The sequence below is a fragment of the Atractosteus spatula genome, chromosome 15 (assembly GCF_055471065.1).
Source record: "Atractosteus spatula isolate fAtrSpa1 chromosome 15, fAtrSpa1.hap1, whole genome shotgun sequence".
Classification (NCBI taxonomy): Eukaryota; Metazoa; Chordata; class Actinopteri; order Semionotiformes; family Lepisosteidae; genus Atractosteus; species Atractosteus spatula.
The window spans coordinates 22619569-22639965 of record NC_142720.1 but is presented as its reverse complement, the minus strand read 5'-3'; the positions used below and the strand labels follow the sequence as shown (position 1 = coordinate 22639965).

Sequence of the window (20397 nt, the reverse complement as noted above, 5' to 3'; positions counted from 1 at the left end):
CAGCTAATCATATAAGAAATTGCAGTTGAATCAAGATACCAGGGGTTGCTAAAAGCAACAGCAGCAGGCAACTTTTAATCAGAGAGCAAGACATTTCTGCCAGAACAAGGAGGGTTTTTTTCTGTTCTTGTGTGAGTAGAAAGACACTGACTACGGGAAACAAGTACAAAAGGCTGGCTTCAGAAGGAAGATCTGTGTAATATTTAACTGAAGGACTTTAAACTTGAAGTGAAAGAAGCGCCGCATTAAAAAAGTCAATATTTAGTGACTTGTGTCTTGTTCTGTGGTAAATTTCAACCCAGAAATTAAAAAAAATGTGGAATACCTGTTTGTTGCTTTTGAGTTACAGTCTTGCTCTGGGGACAGGGTACAAGAAAAACGCAGACAGCACGGGCAAGAAACAATACCAGATTCAGAATGGCCCGTGCAGCTACACGTTTCTGCTACCTGAACAGGACAACTGCAGGACCTCGGCTAACACCTACACAGGCAACTCGCTGCAAAAAGATGAGCCAGCAGAATATGAGTCAGTGCAGAGGCTGGAGCAGCTTGAGAACAGCATGGAAAACAACACACAGTGGCTCTTGAGGGTAAGGCAGGGCTACCTGCAAACCACTACATGTCTCCTTTGCACAAGTGTAGCATGCAAGAATGACAGAAAAGCAGGTGTGGAGCAGACAGTTGGTATACATCAGCAGTAGCAGTTTCTGGGAGATACAGATTTAATATATTCCTCTGGGTTTTGAGGTGTACTGCACTTGAGCATGTGTTTTTCTTTATTTTATAGCATATAACCATCTGAATGGAATTTCTATTGATTTGTCTTTTAAAGAAATGTTTTATAAAACCATAGTTACCCAAGAAAGTACGTGGAGTTTTTAAAATTGTGTTCAGTATTTTAGACAAGACACAGAATTCCTGTCCCATGTTTAATTTTTAGCCTTAAAGTCATCCTCCCATGGCTGACTATAATAAACTTAGCATTTTGAAACCTGCTGATTCAGAGCCTAAACAGCAAGCAAACTATTTCAGGTTCTTACAGATAAAAATCTCACTCATCTGTCCATGTTAGAGCAGTATTTCATTTATAAAATGAAAACACAAAGGAATGTCTGTAACAAAAATGAAAAAACAGATGCTGTTAAGATCCAGAGAAAGAAAAACTACCCTGAATGACCCCTGTATTTGTACAGCAGCTGAACCTACAAGTGTATGTGTAAATTCTGAATACTGACATTTTAGAAGCTTCTGAGCAACATTTTTCATAACTTTTTAACTTTAAAAAATCAGTAACAGAGCCACACTGGTATTATATGTATATGGAACAGTTTAGTTTCCAAAGAAATAGAAAATTGTCATGTTGTGGAAGTTTGTATGTTTTCTATTATTTGTATGAGAGAGGTTAAGGAGAAAAAAGTTTCAGTTTACTGTTACTGCAGTGTTTCAGTGCAAAAGAAAAAAAAATATAGAAGACCCAAGATCAACTAATTGATTCTTAATTGATCATAAAAGAGCAGTTATTAAAATACATAAAATAAGTAATTTTTATTTTAATTTTTGTTTGTGTAGACACAGAAACATCACAAATCTCTCTAATTCTATATACAGTTGCAATGCAATGGTTAAAAAAGTACAAACCATCTTGTGCATTTGAGTGAAGTTACGGGTACTTGAATGAACTGTCACTTTGATCATCTTAATGTGCAGTTTTGAAGCAACACATTTTTTGGCCATGACCATGGCACAATGACTGAAGAGCGAAAAGATTAGTTTGATGCCTGCTTCCCACCTGCTCCTATCCTATCTGTAGCATCTAGGCTGTGAAAAAGAAAACTGAAAAAGGCATTGTTCTTCTGGATCGTTATGACTGTTTCTTTTACTTGACCCATGGCACAAGTAGAAAATCAAGCACAGCTCATTCCAAGCAGCAGAAAAAATCCCGGCATTTCTGTTATCAGCTGGCATGTAATCTATTACAGATCATTCTCAAAAGATGTCATGCTTGATTTTGACTCTTTAGAATCTGTCCTAAGGATAAACTAAAGACCTCATTACTCATTACTAAGCTTAGGGGAAAGTGGCCTCAATAAGCTTCAAATCTTTGGGAGCGTGTGATTTAAGAGTTCCTGAAAGTCTTAAGATTTCTGAACTGTCCAACACTGTACTGAGCTGAGATGCTTTTCTTTCACCGATTTAAGAAGTTCTGACAATACCTTTATTAATCCTTTAAACTTACATTAAACTAAAATCAGTGAATCATTAATATGGGAGAACATTTCTATAAAACAATACAGAAAAAAGGTTTGATTTCCATGGTCTGGTCTCACATGACTTGCTCAAAACGGTGACAGAAGTATTTGAAGTAGTTCTGAATGAACTAGCTCATTATTCCTTTATTTAAAGGGAACCTTTAAAGATGTCTTGGCTGGTGGGCAATAGGGAAACATCTAAGTGTTAAATTTGAATGAGTAAGAATGTATAGTGAACAAAGATACATCTGAGCTTTAAGGATACAGACACCCTACAAGTGCTTGAGGAGTGCCATTGAGGAACAAAGCCTCCATACAGGTATTTGAAGGAGAAATGTGTGAAGGCATCTTTCAGTTCTGAATTGTCAAAGTATAATGTGGATGCAGGGCAACCTTTTTTTCTAAGCATTAGATTGATGACTAGAGCTACACAAAAGAGTCATGAGGATTATAAATCTTTATAAAGATCAGACAACTTCCACTTTTTAAAATTCGGATCTGGACACAATCTGAAACCATTTCTTTTGAGAAGAAATTCCTTTAATACAGATTTAACTCATTCACCCTGCTGGTGTTTCACATTGCAAGAGAACAAAGTGCATCTATATTAGCTTGTGACTCAAGCTTTTTATAATACACAACCAGAAAGCTATTGGAATGTCATTTAGATTTATGTCACATCAAAGATGATTTCAGAAGATCTGTAAGTAGAGAACAGGACAGCAATGGACTTTATCTTCAATCAAACAAGTAAAAGACAGTAGTTTTTTTTATTTACTGTTTTTCTCCTTACTGTGGAATGTTTGGAGTCACCATGATCTATAATACAGAAAATTGTCACAAGTGGTGTGGTGAGGGTGTTCTAAAGCCAAACCTTTTTCTTCACTGAACCCAGGCAAAGGGAACCACCACATCCAGATTGACAATGAGAGTATTGCTAAAACCCAAACTAATCCTCAGTTTACAGGCAGAACCCATTTCGGTTCAGCAGGTCACACCTTGTCCAAAGCTTAGAGCATCAACTTCACAACCAAGACTGGAAACTGACCGTCTATCCCAGCACATACAGTTAACTGTAATACAGCATTATTAATAACATCAATAACAGCTTCTCAGGTCTGCAAGTTCATTATGACACTTACTCCCTCTGAGGTTCTAGAAACTTCCAATTCTTTATTTTACGAAATTGCAAAATGTACTGTTCTTTTTGTCTTCTTCTTTATCATAAAAAAACAAGTACAAAAGAACATTCTACATCCTATATCAGACAAAAAATAGAATACACCACTATGTTCAGTTCATGAGATTACTCTTGAGACTTAAAAAATGGAACATACTGAGGTCTTTTCCTCTGTACAACATGAAATATAACTTAGAAAAAGAAAATCTTGTAAATATTTTTCCCTCGCTCTTGGGATTTTGTTAATCACACAAGAACTGAACATTTTAGAAGAACTAACAATGAACATTTATTATCTTTAAAATAATTTACAAATAAAAGCTAATGCATGGAAATGTCTCCTATACGGCTTCCTTTTTTTCAAGTTTTGTTGTGAGTCATTCATGCTCTATGGCTTTCGGCTAATAAAATGCTGAGAAAAAGTCAACTATATTGCTTCTTTGGACCAGTATAATGGTCCTCTGTTCAGTAAATTAAGCCTTTATTGCTTCACAACCTACAGCTCTGAAGCTGAATTCACTTTAAACAAGGGTGACTGAAGAGAATAACTGAAATGTAATTAATCACTGTCCAGGAAATACACTCGTAGCTTCGGTTACATCCAATAGGTTTTTCAGAGCACTATATTTTAAGTGCATCTATCAGATTATTTCAAAGACAAATATTGATATTACATATTCTCTATGACTTAGCCTTTAAGGCTATATTTTTGTTAGTCAGAACTAATCTAGAATTCAATGCACATTCAGCAGTAATTTATTTATGCTGTGTGCTTCATGCTGGTTTCTATCATAACTTAGTGCAACAACACAAATATTGTAGAATTTAGACATGAAATAATTCCACCAAACTGAATACAACTTTTAAATACCACTGATTTGCTTTGACATGGATCGCACCTTCACCAAAAAATCTTAACACCTACTTTACTAGCAAAAGGTTTTACAAGTCTACAGTTGCTATTCAGCAATTAATTTAACACCTTCATACCGTTTACGTTCGATCTCACAATCATGCTTCTTCACTTTGAGTCACTGATGGCATTGCTAAAAAGTTATAAAAACAAAAAGGAGAGACAACAAAAAGTTGTTCTTCAGACAACCAAGTCTAAAACCTTGCTTCTCTCTATACAATGGCCCAACTATAAGGTCTGGTAGTCCTCAATACTTCACTGTATCTATGCTACAACTAAAGCATGCCAACTGCCACTGTGGGATTAAACCTTTTATCGATATGACCCTTTTCAACTAACATTCTTCATTTCCTTTCTAAGACAAAAACTAGAATACAACTATTCATATTAATTACTAAAAATGGCAGGGCATATTTTAAACAAAAAGGAAAAACTCTGCATTACTTGTAATGAGGGGGCTATTTTCTTAGGCTGAAAACATCTGTTTCATGGAGAAAAAACGGCTGTGTTAGAAATAACGATTTGTGACATTAACTGTGATTTATAATGATGTCTTTGAACCATGATGTATTTACTAATGCTGTTTGGTTCAAAGAAAGAGGCATGCACTTGTCAGCTCTCTGGCATATTACCACCCTCATTATCTGAGTGAACAGGACAAAGGCTGTAGTTTTAAATGGGCCATTTCAATACTGTAACAGTGCAGAGAAAATTACTGCCACCCATTGACAAACTGTACTGCAAAAACAACTGATTTGCTGACCCTGAGATTAAACCCTCTAGGTGACACTAGTGCAAAACTGCTGTAGCAATTCATGAATGTGCCAGTGAACTGAAATGTCAGTCTGCCTGCATTCTTTTCAGAGAATCTGGGAGATAAACAAGGCATTTTAAGAAGCAGCCTCTGAAATGTGGAGTCTGTAAACAACTGATTAGAACATTAGCACTCAAAGGAATGTCCTGCTCACAGATCCCAATACAAATCTTCCTTCCCCCTTCCTTCTTCCTTTAGTCTTCAGAACTAAGAAAATAAAACATCTAAGGCAAACAACAATAAGCCTAATTACAACTTCTGTCACATTTGCAGGTAGTGAATTTGATATTTTTCTATAAAACTGAATCATAGCTATACCTTCCCGATATTAAAAGGCATACTGTACTTAAAACATGTCTGTGCTGTATTTCCTCTTTAAATCGACAGCATTGAAAACTTTTCACATAAAGGATGCAACATGTCACTCATCAGCCTCATCCTGTTTGTTAGTCTTTTGGTCCAATTGGCATTGTTTAACCCTGGATGTAAAGCACAACACACTCAGGCTTTGATGATCTGATACACACTGCAGCCTCTCTCCACACACAACTACAGAAACCACAATCAGGATGTATTTTGCTACACAATTTGCCTTGGACAGAGGCAGCTGTTTTTAGGATAAAATTCAGACAGCAGTTATACCTCTCCCTTACTGTTGGATGATCTAAAAGGAGTAGGAATACAGCAAAGCTTAGCTAAGGGATCATATTGTGTGAAGTCAAGACTGCAGAGTACTGTACGTAAGGACTGATGTCACAGGCTTCTCAAACATTCTCATCAGCACTGAATGTTTTTTTTCTTTTTTTTTTTCCCTGACAAACAGCAGAAGCCAGTTGGGACTTCCTGTTTCAATCTTCAGAGGCAACAAAATGTAAACTTAATTTTCAAGCAGCATGGACTGTGACAGGCTAATTCTCCTGTCGCCTATCTCTCATGAGAAATTCCACATTGAGCAGAGCGAAATACAACTGTGTTGTGCCGTGTGCTTGTGCTACAGCTGCCATTACATCCCAGACGATTGAAGATTGAAGATAAAGCCCATTTAAAGTTTACGTTGGTTATACACACTTCTGCACATGAAACATTCTAAGCTAATATTCTGTGTAATGTTGCATAATGTTGCAGCTTAGGTCCTTATTGAACATGACAAGTATAACATCCATTCTAGAAGGTTCTTTTTATCACTTCACTGCATGTACTCAGAAATGTACCAAAAAAGCCTTTCATAAGTATTCCTGAAATTGACAGCGATTTCATAATACCACTTCTTCTACAACCCTGTTGACAATACTAAATCAATTAGTCATGTTTCAGTGATCGGTTCAAGACTTTCTAAGTACAGAGGAAATTAAAAACAGAAGTTGAATGTTGGTTTTGGCACCACCTTTCCTAAAAACAGATTGTAAATATATATTTCATATAAGCTAAGGGTTTTCTTTGAATTTCAGGTATAATTAGACTAGATTTTCTTAGAATGTGCCTTTCTTGGGGAAACAGATCTTTCATTGGATATTATACTGAGAGTTATCATCACCATCCCTGTCCACTTATACAGCACTGAATTTGGGTTCTCTTTTTAATTTTAAAAATAGAAATTTGATTAAATAACTTTCATGAAAGTATTTGAATACTTTGAGGCAAAGTTTAATGCCATCAGAATAAAAAAAAAATCTATACCGAAAGAAAACTCATGAATGCTTTTCTTAGTAGAACAAACGTTCCAAGTGCATTCCTTTAAAATGTCAACAGAGACTGTTTTTTCTTCTGAATATAAATCTGGATAAAATACAGAAGTGCATTACTTTTGATTTTCAAGTAATGTCATTTTTTCCTGTTCATTACAACATTGCGATGAACCCACAATTTATTCATGCAGTATGGTGAATAGCACACATACAACACCTTCCTATTTACTGGGTAATACAAGAATACCAGTGGATCTGCTAATACAAGGTTAATCTGGGTGAAATGACATGATATGTGAGAAAGGCCTGGATCATACATACTTCCTTTACATTTAAACTTTGGAAAAAGAAATAAAAATAGCCAAGATACTTATGGCTAACCACCATATTAGTAAGATGAAATAAAGGTAATCTTCTGAGAATTCCTCAACCACCTGTGTTCACATTTACATGATTTATAATTAAAAATAACATGCATATGAACACATAAATTTGAACAGTTTTATTCAGGAATTTAATTTCCTGCCAAAAGAATCTGTTTTAAACAGCTTAGGTCCTTATTGAACATGACAAGTATAACCCCTTCTGTCTCTCTTCAGGGCTATGACCTTCTAGTACGAGATCTTGTTTCCAAATATCCTGTATTTAATACTATTTTAGACTTAGATTAGTTTTCTGGTCATAAAAGGACATGTTGCAGTCTGGAACAATTTATAAGTAATCCTCATAACATACGAACTCCTCACAGACAGCACCCCAGGTGCAGAATTGAACCCAGGGCCACAGTGCTGCCTAGCAGCAATGCTAACCACTGCACCACTAGTATTTAAAAAGTACTAAATGCTAAAGTTATACAGTTTGCATTAAATTTACACAACATATAAAATAGTATTTAATCAAATAAATAATTTCTATTGTATCTATGACATTCTTCTACTTTAAAATGTAGTTACTTAGTTATTTTCATGTACTGTATCTCAGCCTTTCAAGAGAATACCAGCAGTAACAATTTTGTAACAGCATATGTAACTGTCCAATTTTTAAATAGGAAATAGAAATGTTAAAATCCAACACAGTTACAATATTAAAAGACATATCTATGCATCTTTTTTTTAACTAACTGGACTAGTTCTGGAAACTTTGGGAGGCTTCAGACGAATCTTAGGAGCCACCCACTTTGACAAGTCTCTTCCAAACAGACACAGACGTCTGGAAAAGAGTTCTTTCATTAAATACCAGTATTATGGGGGAGAATTCAAGACCTTAAGTGTCTAGTGTTTTACCTTCTTCGGCTATTCATACATTTACTTAAAGCTTTAGGGAATTAATTTTTCTTATTCAATAACACATGCTGGTGAAATTTTTCACTCTACATTTGAACTTGACATAGATTTGATGGAGCACAGGCGGTATTTTTAGGGTTTCAAACTTTTAGCATCCCCTCTGAGAGCTGGAAGCCCATCTGTAGAATTGCACTTGCGTCTATAAATACAATACCAGCTCCTTCTGGGACAAGAAGACACTTAATGTAGTCCCAGATTTCATAACAGAACAATAAAGCGCAATAAAAGAGCAATGACAGGCAGCACACCATCCTGAAAGCTATCAACAGCAAAACTCAAGTTTTCCAGCTGTATTTCAGGCATCTTAACCTAATTCCCCAGGCACTGTATGATTTAACTGTTTCCCCAAATTCATTATACGTATGATTTTTATGTTGATTTGCTGCAGCTTGAAAATTATATTCAAGAAAACATGAAGCACGAGATGGTCCAAATTCAGCAGAACGCAGTGCACAACCACACAGCCACCATGATTGAAATTGGAACACACCTGTTGAGCCAGACGGCAGAGCAGACCCGCAAGCTAACCAGCGTGGAGGCCCAGGTAAGACGGATGGAGACCATACGTGATGTCTTCTTTTCACACAGTACAGCAGAACCTTCTCAAGCTACATGTTTATTCAGATGCAATAAAGAACTTCAGATGCACTTTTTAACAGTTTCCAATGCCTTAAATGCAGACTCGCTTAGTCCTTTGGGCCACGTTCCTATCTTTTCAGTTTTTGTTCAGAAATACTATCAAGAAGTATCCTTGGACTGAAATGCAGAAACGTTTCTCAAACCAGGAACTGAGAAAAGTAATTTAAGGACACATTGCCTCACCTGTTTCAGAGCTCTGTGAAGCCCGATCATCTCTCATATCCTGAGCTTTTATTTTTTATATGCAACTGTGTCTGTGATGTTTTCACCTCACCATCCTATTTCATTTGCACTTTATCCAGCTTAGTAGAACGGCCTTGAAACATATCCAAGTCTTACTCTCCTTGAAGTACAGTATCTATATCTCAACTTAAAAATAATATAAAAACAAAATGTTTCCAATGAACAATAAATCTAGATGATGGTGCAGAGGAGCACTGTTTTCTTAAGAGGACTCCACACTAAGAATCGGTTTTAATTTTCTTTGCCGACAAGCTGGTTTTTTCTTAACATGAAATTACAACAAAACTTTTACCCTGTATAAAAAGTGACACTCATGTAATTTAATACTTCTATTTTGCTATGGTTTTGTAATTAAAATAGCTGACATACTGTAGCAAGTAAACCACCAATTCCGGATACTCATAGGTACAGTACATATTAACCTAACAACTGTTCGTTTCAGAACAAACTAGTCTACATATATAAAATGATTCAAAAATATCCCAAGACTTACTGTAAGTACAACCGTATCCCTATTCTTGGTCAATGTTAGTGATGCTGCACTGAAATTTTCACATGACACCACATTTCCCAAATCGTGAAAGCCAGCTTAAGGCTTAATTGATAACATAAGGAGAATGACTGAATTACAGCTCTCTGATGGGCAATAATATTTGGCACCTTTCCTCACTGCTTTCTTGATGTAAATCAAACTAGAGAGCTCTGCCAGGCACTTGCACTGCCTTTTCCTTCCAAGAGCTCCAGCAGATCCAGAAGGACTACAGTGCCTGGTGACTGTACGAGTGTTTCCGAAACTGTCGGTATGAAGGGAAAAACAGGCAGATGTCAGAAGGTATTACATAAATTGAGCTTCAGAGTAATTTAATTTGTGATTAAGGATGTTTTGTTTAATCAGACTACATCCACAATTGAAATATTACATTATTTTCAAATTTTGAAATAACAAATGACGACATTGGAAAAAATAAAGATCGAAACAAAACACTTTTGATCTTGTTCTAGAACAAGAGAAATCTAAACTGAAAAGTTTTTTTGAAAATAAAAACAGCACAACTTGTTCTCTTCTTCTCTTTAGGTTATAAATCAGACAACAAGACTTGAACGTCAGCTCCTTGAAAACTCCCTCTCCACAAGCAAACTGGAGAATCAGATCCTAGTCCAGACGAACGAAATCAGCAGCCTGCACGAGAAAAACAGGTAGGCAAATTCAAAGCCATCAAGCCTGAGGCGAAAGGTCGCAATTTCACATTTTCAGGAATCTACCCCGTTTTTATTTTTTACAAGAAGTTTTCTACTATTAACTTTTAAAATAAAGTACATACAAGAAAGTACTATATTTAAGGTTGAATCAACCTTCTGATATGGTATATTATACAGTATATGCGAGCGTAATAAATAGTGGAGAGTGCACATTGACTTTATTTCTGTCGAAATTTTAAGCTAAGATAGTCTTGTCTCAGTAGTAGCTTCCCATTTCCCTTCCATTTTGACTAAATTACTCTATTCATGCCAGAATCATTTAATGCCCATATAAGCTGGAATCATTTTATCAGTTTAATTACCATATTTCCCTCTGGTAGTATCAAAGCTCCTGTGTGTACTGTAGCTCAGTGTGTAATTCTATCCTTTCACAAAGTTGTTTTTTAGGAAAATGTGTTAATAGTACAACAAAATAGGCTACACCTCCAACTTTTCCTTTATTTTGCATTCTTGAAAAGAAAAGCACTTGCTTAACACGCATCATGGTGGCAAGATCAAAGGGGTTCTGACTGACAAAGTCAAGCTCCTAAGAAAAAACTGGGAACGTCTGCTGAGAGATTTTATTTTAAAATTAAATGTGGTTTCCCTGATGGAATTTTCTTTCACCTCTGGAGATCCGTTTTTAAAGGCATTCATGACACTGAGTCCGGATTTCAGAAGAAGGTGGGAGGCTGAATTGTTTAAATCTACAGGGAATAAATCAAAGTCTTCCAGTTGCAGAACACAAGCTTTAAGGTCAAAATGGGGGAAAGTTTTTTTTTTATTTTTCTATGAGTAGCTGCAGTGCCCCCCCCATTAAAAATATTTTCTTTTCTAATGTTTTCCAAATCCGACTACAGAGAGCTTCTGAAGCGAGTTTAGCAAGGGGCTGACAGGAACGCTCAGCTTGTTTTAAATCAATTAATGCCCAGAGAGAAGGGGCCAGACTCCTCGTACTTACGGCCCCTGCTCTACCTGCTCTACTCTAGTGCCCTGGAGAAGAAGGTGGAGGAGATGGAGGGCAAGCGCGGGGCCGAGCTGGCGTCCCTGCAGGAAGAGAAGGAGCTGCTCCAGCAGCTGGTGCAGCGCCAGGGCGCGCTCATACGGGACCTGGAGCAGCAGCTGCTGACGGCCACCTCCAACAACACAGCCCTGCAGAAGCAGCAGCAGGAGCTGATGGAGACCGTGAACAGCCTCGTCTCCACCATGGCGGCCCCACGCAGTAAGAGCCTGTCCGGTGCCACTCCTCAATCCTGTTCTGGCTTTGTATTCCCAGCTCACAACCGACTCGGAAGCATGTCGGACAGCTGTTTGAAAGTTGAAACCCAAGTAGAAATTCCTAAAAACATCCCCACAGACAGCAGAGCAATGCTGTATATTGAGGTTCCTTCTGCTTTTACATATATCAAGACTTGATTTATTATTATGAAAACCATGGGATTTATAAGGTACTATAATACTTTTAATGGAATTCAAAACAATAGCAGTAGTGGACAGGAAACGACCGTTAATAGCATATTTCTCCTTTACAGTCAAAAAGATTGCTGCCGTGCCAGAGGTTCAACCTCTCTATAAAGACTGCGCTGCTGTCTTCAAGTCTGGAAAGACAAACAGCGGTGTCTATTCACTGACTCTCCCCAACACCACCGAGTCTGTAAAGGTACTGTAGGCTTTGACATTTCTCTCCAATAGTACTGCCATTCTGTTCAACGTTAAAACTGGTGATGCATGTCCTCTGGTGATCCTTCACTAGTGATAATCTAACTAGGTTTAAGATGTTGAAAGAAATGGCTGAACACACTGAGGTCAGTAAGACCAGTTAAGGGAAAAGTACTCATGTTTAAGGTATTTAGTAATTATGAAACAAGTAAAGATTAATTTCACGCTGAGAAGTAGAAAGAAGAAAAACAACCTGTGTCTGCTTTTTGGCACAGCTGAAACATTTCCAGTCATACACCTATAGCAGTTTTCCCGCTAAACCTATTGAATAATTATGGCACTTACGGAGTCCGGATTCTAGAAATAAGATGAGGCCTAATTAATGATGAGGCCTGTTAAATGTTCTTACTCTGTTACTGAGGCTGATTTGCCTCCTGAATCAGAATTACAGTTTTCAGATAAAGCATTCTTTCTAAACAGCACAGCTTACTCTCATGAAAGGCGGTTTAGATTAGTGCATATCATGTTACCCTAAATCAAACTGCAATGATAGGCATGCTGCAAAGGTTATTAATAAAAACATTAATTTTGTCCTCTAATGCAAGAATTATTATTTCATTCTTAAACACTTAAGAAAAAGATATCTAAAAAGAACATCAGGAACTCTGTGATTTCAAAGACAAAAAACAGGGTAAAGCCAGTAAAAATGCAGTTGTAGATCTATTATAATCAAACACACGGACTAACTTTCTGTACATCTTAAAGCAAGTACTCAAATGCAGTCAGCGCTTTATAATGAAACTGCCTTTTAAATGCAGCCTGTCCTGTATTATCTGGTATCAATTAAGTGAGCTGATAATAATCAGTTAAAAACTATGGGCAATGAAACAGTAACTGTTAGTCTTTAATTCTAATTTTTAAACCAAGTATTTGTTAAAGAGGAAAAAAAGATGCTTTCTCAGCAATTTCTTGATTTATGTTTGTTATTACTTAGGGGTAAGGAATTTACAATATAATAGACGCGCTGCTCTTTCCCATGAACCTCGGCTACTTGTCGGCCTGTCTGTCAAATTGTGTCGGAGGATGTGTGCAGCTGTAAACTTGACACCTTGCTGGGAGATGCCCACAATTACTGGAACCTGAGCTTTTAGCCATTTACATCTTAGGGGAAATTGAGGAGTCCTTATTAAAAAGAATGATCAGTTTTCTCTGGCAACTGTTCGGTAAAATCTAACTTGGTAAATGCCCTCGATAAAGACAATAAAAACACACTTTTTTAACAGTAACCTCATTTTGCAAATGACAAAAACAACATTCTGTACTTAGGACATCAGTTTGCACATAACATACGGACCTCTACTGGAGACCCTTTTCACTAGGATGGTTTACAAGGCTTCCAAGTGACAATACTACAGCTATACGAAACACTACAAAACGCTCTGGCAGTGAGCCCCTGGTCTAAGACACGCTAGGAAAGTTAAGAGAGCTGCACCTGTGGCACCTGCTAGCTATTTTCCAACATGCAGTCACCACCCAAGCTGAACAACTTGTATGACCATTATGTTCTCTCCTTTATAAGCAACATTAGCTCCTATTCTAGTTTATCAAACAGGAGTGACAAATTAATCTTGCATTCTCAGCAAAGTTTCTGCCAACATGAAGGTAGAGGGTTTCAAACCATCTTAGAGGGAATAAATTAGTTTTTCACACCCTGGGGTCATTTTCACACATGCCTCGGCCCAGAAACCCATCTCCTTGGATACCTTTCAGAAGTAATTAATTTGCTTTTAGCTTTAGGAAAAAAAAAACTTGAAAAAATCAAAGTAGAAAAAAAATCTATTGTAAAGTTACAATAAAAGCAAATCAGGAATGCACAGCCTATTGCATTCCTGTAATTCCATTATTTTAAAAAAGTGCTGTATTGGGATGATGTTTCTGTAAACTCTTGTCTCCTTCAGGCATACTGCGATATGGAATCCAGTGGAGGAGGCTGGACCGTATTCCAGCGTCGCGCTGACGGCCGCATTGATTTTCACCGCACGTGGAAAGAGTACAAACTGGTAACGCACGATTATACAGACAGTACATAGATTCCCGAGTGTGGACATGTACCACAACTGAGCCCTGAAACGTCCTGCTGTTATGCGCCAAACCCCTGTTCAGCTGTCAGTAGCCTGACAGAGATTTAATACGATACGAGGTGGCCAAGTGGACCAGCGCTTAGGGCTTTGCACTCCAAAATGAAGAGTCCCGCGGTCATGCAAAATAAGAAAAAATGTGCTTTACCCTAGTTCATGTTATGGTAAACACTCATCAAATGCATTATGAACGTTCTTGTCATTAAATAACACTACACAAACTAATTCCTTACTTACTGAATTATAATATTAAAACTTGATATTGTACTGACAATGAAGTCCGTTAATAGCAGATCTTTGTTTTAATTAGGGGTTTGGAGACCTTACTGGGGAGCACTGGCTGGGAAACGAGTTTGTGTCGCGACTCACCAATCAACAGCCCTACATCCTCAGGATTCAGCTAAAGGACTGGGAAGGGAATGAGGGATATTCACAGTATGACCAATTCTATCTCAGCCCTGAGGCCCAGAACTACAGGTCAGCACTGAAATTCTTCTGCTCTCTTATGCTTGAGCAAATTCTCTCTCTCGGGTTTATCCATGGTTGACAGTAGTGCAAGTACTGTATTTATTGCTGCTGTCTGAAAAATAAAAACAGATGCTGCAGCATTCCCAATTTCTCTCACATTTTAATAAAAAGCAATAAAGAAAAAAAAACAGGTATTGCTAAAGGTCAAACTTTAAAACAAGAAGCACGAGAAACCGAGAAAAGTTCTCTGTACCATTACTCACATGACTTCAAGAGTAGATTTAACTCATTAAGATCATTACCTGTACGACTTCAATGCTAGATTTAAATGATTAAGCTTCAGACCTAAACCTCATCTGTGCCTATAAGTCTTTGGAAACGTTAAAGTGATTGATCATCTGACTTAGACTTCATGTTGGTACAATTTTAAAAAACTAGTATGCAACCTTTTATGTTGACTATGAAAACTAATATCAATCTAAATGTGGTACACAGTTGTCAAGGATCCAAAACAAATATTTTGCCATCTGGAAATGTTTAGGATCTTTAACACAGAAAAAAAGAACATAGAATTGTTGTCCCTTCTATGACAAAGTGAAGGTCTTAAAAGATATCAGGGCCATGTATTGGAAAAGATGCTATGTATGTTCTTTATTTCTTATACACTATTTTTCATGAAAACCTACAGATATTATGACCTAAGGATTGGCTAACTTTGCTAAAATTTGAATATATTACATTTGTGCACACTCTTGATTGTAGTGGGCTTTAAATAATTAACTTGTGGTGACATTGAAAGTGTAATTTAAAACAATTATTCAAAATTACTTCCCTCTTCTTTTGCCTGTGTTTAAGCTGTATTGTGGATAGAGATGATGAATATCGTTTAAGATGATATCTTTACCTAATCACCTCCTTTAAAGTACATCACAGACTAAAGTTTACAAAACAGAAGCCAACCTTCATAAGCAATGAGCAGCTTTCATGCCTCACCTAGCAGTCAATGGCTTGTGTGGACAAAGTGTGCTTTAATCTTCCAAAGTACACAAGAATGACCAGAACAAAAAAAACTTGTGGAGCTAAAATCACCAAAAACAAACAAAAAAACCCGCTGACCTCATTGAAGCTGAAAAATTCTCACTGGGAGCGAGCGCATAGAGACAAAGCTGCTTAACAGAGTCTTCTTGCTGATTCGATTTCATTAAATGCTGTCAGTAAAACAAGCTTTTCTCTGTGCAGTTCTTTATTGACACTGCGAAACGTTTATTGTAAAAGTTTATGATATGTGATGTAAACATGTGAGCAAGCCTTAAGCGTTTTGACATTTTTGCATCAATTTCTGCAGCATTTGAAACAGTGGATTTCCGCCTCACATTGTTTTTTTCTCTTTTCAATAATACAGGATACACCTTAAAGGCTACAGTGGAACAGCAGGCAAAATCAGTAGCCTTGGTCAGCCAGGAAGTGATTTCAGTACAAAGGATGCAGACAATGACAAATGCATTTGCAAATGTTCACAACTAACGACAGGAGGTATGAGCGGTTTCATTACCTCATCGCGCTGCTCTCCCCTCCCCCCCGCCTGCCGCTGTCAATATCTGCAGCTTGTTTTGAAGAGACGATGCAAATTCTGTTTCATGCGGAGTTACTGTACTCACTGAACAGTTAACTCCGAATGTTGCGTTTCCACACTTGGCAATCCCCCCAGAATCTGCAGCAGTTGAAAAGAATATAACATTTTTTGCAGTTGGGTCAGGACTCTTGAGCAAAATTAGCTTCAAGTTAATCACTGATCCCCTCTTTTGGGAATTTCAGGCTTTCCAAAGCCTGACATTAATAGTCTGGGAACGACAGAGTTTTGCTAAACTAGCAGGGGTCCTCCTTCAACCGAGCCTCATTGAAAATATTCTACATTACAACCTGCTCTCAGTCCTCTTTCCAGCAGGAGAGCCCCACACGTCCGCAGCTGAGCTAAGTAGGGTCAACAGTTTGGAATTTAACCCACTGAAGGGTTATTCCAGAAAAAAAACCCACACAATGGGAATTAACAGGGATTACCAAAGGCATATTTTGATAACAATGATTGAGACAATATGGGAGGGCCTTCATTTTTTGCTACAATAAAAAAAAGTACTCAAGCATTTCTGGGGAAAACAGTTCCTTCAATGCGACAGTATTGCTAATATCTTTTGAAATGGACTTTGATGAATTATTAGAGGCTGAGGGCTGAGTGTGAGCCAACAAAAACAGCTTGCCTCACCTTGCGTATATATATCACTTATCATGAATTAGACATTTCTGCCTCTTGAATTTAAACTGAAAAACCTCAGAGACTACAGCTGCAGAGGAGTCATGACCAACTGAGCAAACGAACAGTAAAATGTATCATTAGGAAACTGATAACTGGGCAGGAGTGTGGTTGGTTCTCCTGCTCTAAACAAACATTTGTCTGCAAGAAGCAAGTGAAAGCGTGCTTCTTCCTGAGTTTATGACACATACTCACTTCTTGTATTGTATACACTACACAAAAGTTCACTTGTAATACTTAAAATTGGTTTTCTGCCACTACTTCTCAACATATCCTTTATTTTCTTTTCTCCTTAGGCTGGTGGTTCGATGCGTGTGGCCCTTCAAATTTGAATGGAATATATTATCATCTGGGACAGAACACAAATAAGTTTAACGGAATCAAATGGTACTACTGGAAAGGCTCAGGCTACTCACTGAAATCCACCACAATGATGATCAGACCAGCAAATTTTTAATGGTTGTTCCACTACTGACATTTGATACAGCTTGATGTAAATACTTTTTTCCCCATGTCAAGATATGACTTCAGCATTTTAACTTCTAAACATTTTTTTCAGATCTTCATATTTAAACAGTTTACATTTTTCATTTGTATCCACAAAAAAAAACGTTTGCTTTGCTTAAGGAAAATGCTATGTACACCCAGAAGATGGAAACATTTTCAACGTTTCCCTCACAAACATTGAACTCTGGACTATGGCTGTACATACTTTGGAATCCAACTCAGCCAAAGGACTACAATGGGTTCGACTATAAATCTCCTTTTTATTTATAGATAACTGGAACTGTGAGAGACTCTTTAACATATATATATATATTTTCTAACAACTTGATAACTAAAGTTTGGGAAACTGTCAAGAGTTTTCACTGCCTGACTTTAACCCAGTTATTAGATACTGTAACAGAAGTGATCAGCTGTGAGAGGGGCTTGTGGCCCTGCTATGGTGTTGAAAACCAGATAGAAACATCTTTTAGAAAAAAAAGTCCTTGCTGTTTGTTATTATTTAATTACAGGGAAATAGTTAAATACTGCAAAGTGTTGTTCTGGATGGGATGTCAAGCACAAGTTATAAACTGCAGACCTAGTTCATATTCTATTGTTTAAAACAAAATCCTTGTTGATCGATGCACCTTTGACCTCACAATGCAAAGCTGATAAGAGTTGCTTGTAAACAAATTTTCACATTTGCAAAGTAGTAACGTGGGAGACTTCAGTGTTTCTTACAGACACCATTTTAGCAGAATAGCTCATTTCCAGTTCTGCTTGGCATTTCATAATAGAATAACGGGAGGGGTGATGATGGTGAGCTTGTTTCCGGCTTCTCCACACCAATTATTTTTGTATGTATTGAAGTGCTACCTTTAATTTTAATGGACATTTTTTTAAAAAGAAAGCTATCACCATTATATTGGGAAGAAAAGTACAGTGGGATCAAGAAATTTCTGACTATTCTAATATATAACCAGTAAATTAACAGTATTTAACTAGAATATCTTAAACTGTGTCTTCATTCAAATGATCCCAACAAACGATAGTAATAAATACCTATTTTGATATTTATGAATATATATTATACATAGTATAACATATTTCCATTGCAATGTAACACGCACAAAACAACAGAAACAAGTACCAGCAATATTTACAATGTTTTTGGCTGATCATTTAGAAGCAGTATGGAATAATGTAAATAAAACATTTATATTAAAATGTCAATAATGAAAGATGCACTGTTTTAAAGGATTTGAAAAATATACAATGAAACCTTTCTTTCTCATGCGTCTCTCACTAACAGAAAAGCTTCATGTGGACTCCAATTAGTATCTTATGCTGTGTCCATGCATGATCCCACACTGCTAAACATGAAAAGAAATAAATTGCTTTGAAAAGTGTCCTGGGAGTGAAACACTGAATGACATTCGGCACATTGCCTGCTGTTAAATGCAAAAAACAGGAACCCGCTGGCTGCTCATCATCCTCTTTTTCTGCAGGAAGTCACACAAAAGCTCGCTCTCAATAACGGATTTGTAAAGCTGAGAGTCCTGCTTTTATTGACGTATGAATCCTGTACCAAATTAAGCAACAAAGAGCGTTCCTACAGCCTGCTTTCTAAGTGAATGCCCTGCTCAATGCTGGATTCTGTTCCGACTACCATAATTACAGTAAAGGTGATCATTAGTGGGTTCCACATCAGAAAATGGGTGCTTTTTATTCCTGTCCTCATTCATTTATTTTAGAAGAAACATGACAAGAGGTTTTTAAAATGGGCTGTATTGCTGACTGAGGAGAACAGATGCAGGGAGACGATGACTCATGAATGAAGGAAGGCAGGAAAAGGTAACTTCCAGATATGACAGAGGACACCGGTGAATAAATACATAGAAAATTAATGAATAGCAATAAATGTAACTGGCTTCCTCTTCAATTCATTAAGCTAGCTTTTAAAAATAACATCTGAGGCATGAGATGCAAACAAATTACAGGAAGTATGTAATGATGACCTAGTATCACCAATTAGCTTTAAAAATCTGAAAAAGCATGTTTTCAAATCACTCAATATTACAACTTCCATTCCCCTTGGTCTGATCATTAATAAGAAATACATACAGTACATCAAGAAAAACTGGAGACAGTATTTTTGCGGTTTAATAACTTAACTTTTTAGAGTATAGCTATATTGACATATTAAAATATGTATATGAAAAAACAACCACCAACTGCACCCATTTTGTGCATTATGCTTGTTCAGAAAGATTGTAATAGATAGATAGATACTTTATTGATCCCGTGAAGGAAATTATATTATATTCTGAAAAAATGAAAAAATTATATTATTATATTTATAATATATAATATTATATTCTGAAAAAATAATATATTCTGAAAAAAGACTGCATGAAAAATATTGTTGTGCATCGCAATGTGTTTTCTTCCATTAACCGTGGGCATGATAACAGAAGGAAAATGCTCCCATTCCAATGCAGGGAGATGGCTTTTCTGACAAAGGCATACTTACTGGAGCAGCAGGGAACTGATCTGACAGCTCATATGGTTCCTCTGGTATCCACTGTCCACGTTCCAGACACCACAGGATCTATCAGAGACAACAATAATGTACTTAGCTTTTGGGGAATGATAAGGAAAGAAGTCAAACATTTGCAGCACACCAGGATGATGGACTTGGATGGAAGACGCTGCTTGGGTAAAAGAAACACTTCTAGGAGTCTTTACCAGGCTCTTGCAGAGTGAAAGGATCCACATAGAAAGGTAACATAAAGCACAAGGCAGCTGAAGATCCAACCAGAAAGCAGAGAGGTCAAATAAAAAGCCACCAGAGCACTGGACAAAACTGTACAGGGTGAAATGAAATATTCTCAAGTCTAAAAAACACTGTAACATTATCTCCAGACTGCTGACAGACTCCCTCAGCAGTTCCACTGCTTCCCCTGTTGCCCAAGCTGGGTTTAGAGACATGCACCATGCCACAGCTAAACGTCACCAGATTATCTACTTCGA

The 20397-nt window shown here is 37.1% G+C and overlaps 2 protein-coding genes across 2 annotated transcripts in view; one reads left to right on the top strand and one right to left on the bottom strand.

The window, feature by feature from the left end:
- Positions 1-20397, bottom strand: part of mcph1 (microcephalin 1) — a 53406-nt gene that overhangs the window by 13180 nt on the left and 19829 nt on the right. Inside the window, exon 13 of the mRNA XM_088934102.1 lies at positions 19898-19975. Coding sequence (XP_088790228.1) covers positions 19898-19975 — 78 coding nt within the window. The remainder of the gene's footprint in view (positions 1-19897; positions 19976-20397) is intronic.
- angpt2a (angiopoietin 2a) lies at positions 21-18655 on the top strand. Its single transcript, XM_088933926.1, has 9 exons — positions 21-590; positions 8573-8728; positions 10142-10263; positions 11295-11527; positions 11838-11965; positions 13923-14024; positions 14413-14579; positions 15973-16103; positions 17175-18655. Exons 1-9 carry the CDS (start codon positions 315-317, stop codon positions 17333-17335), a joined length of 1476 nt encoding a protein of 491 aa, XP_088790052.1. The 5' UTR covers positions 21-314; the 3' UTR covers positions 17336-18655.

Bases quoted from the DNA above. Each gene is read 5' to 3' on its own strand.
- angpt2a (XM_088933926.1), top strand. From the start codon at position 315: ATGTGGAATACCTGTTTGTTGCTTTTGAGTTACAGTCTTGCTCTGGGG. The intron at 591-8,572 runs GTAAGGCAGGGC...GATTTGCTGCAG, and splicing joins ACACACAGTGGCTCTTGAGG to CTTGAAAATTATATTCAAGA. The intron at 11,528-11,837 runs GTAAGAGCCTGT...TCTCCTTTACAG, and splicing joins CACCATGGCGGCCCCACGCA to TCAAAAAGATTGCTGCCGTG.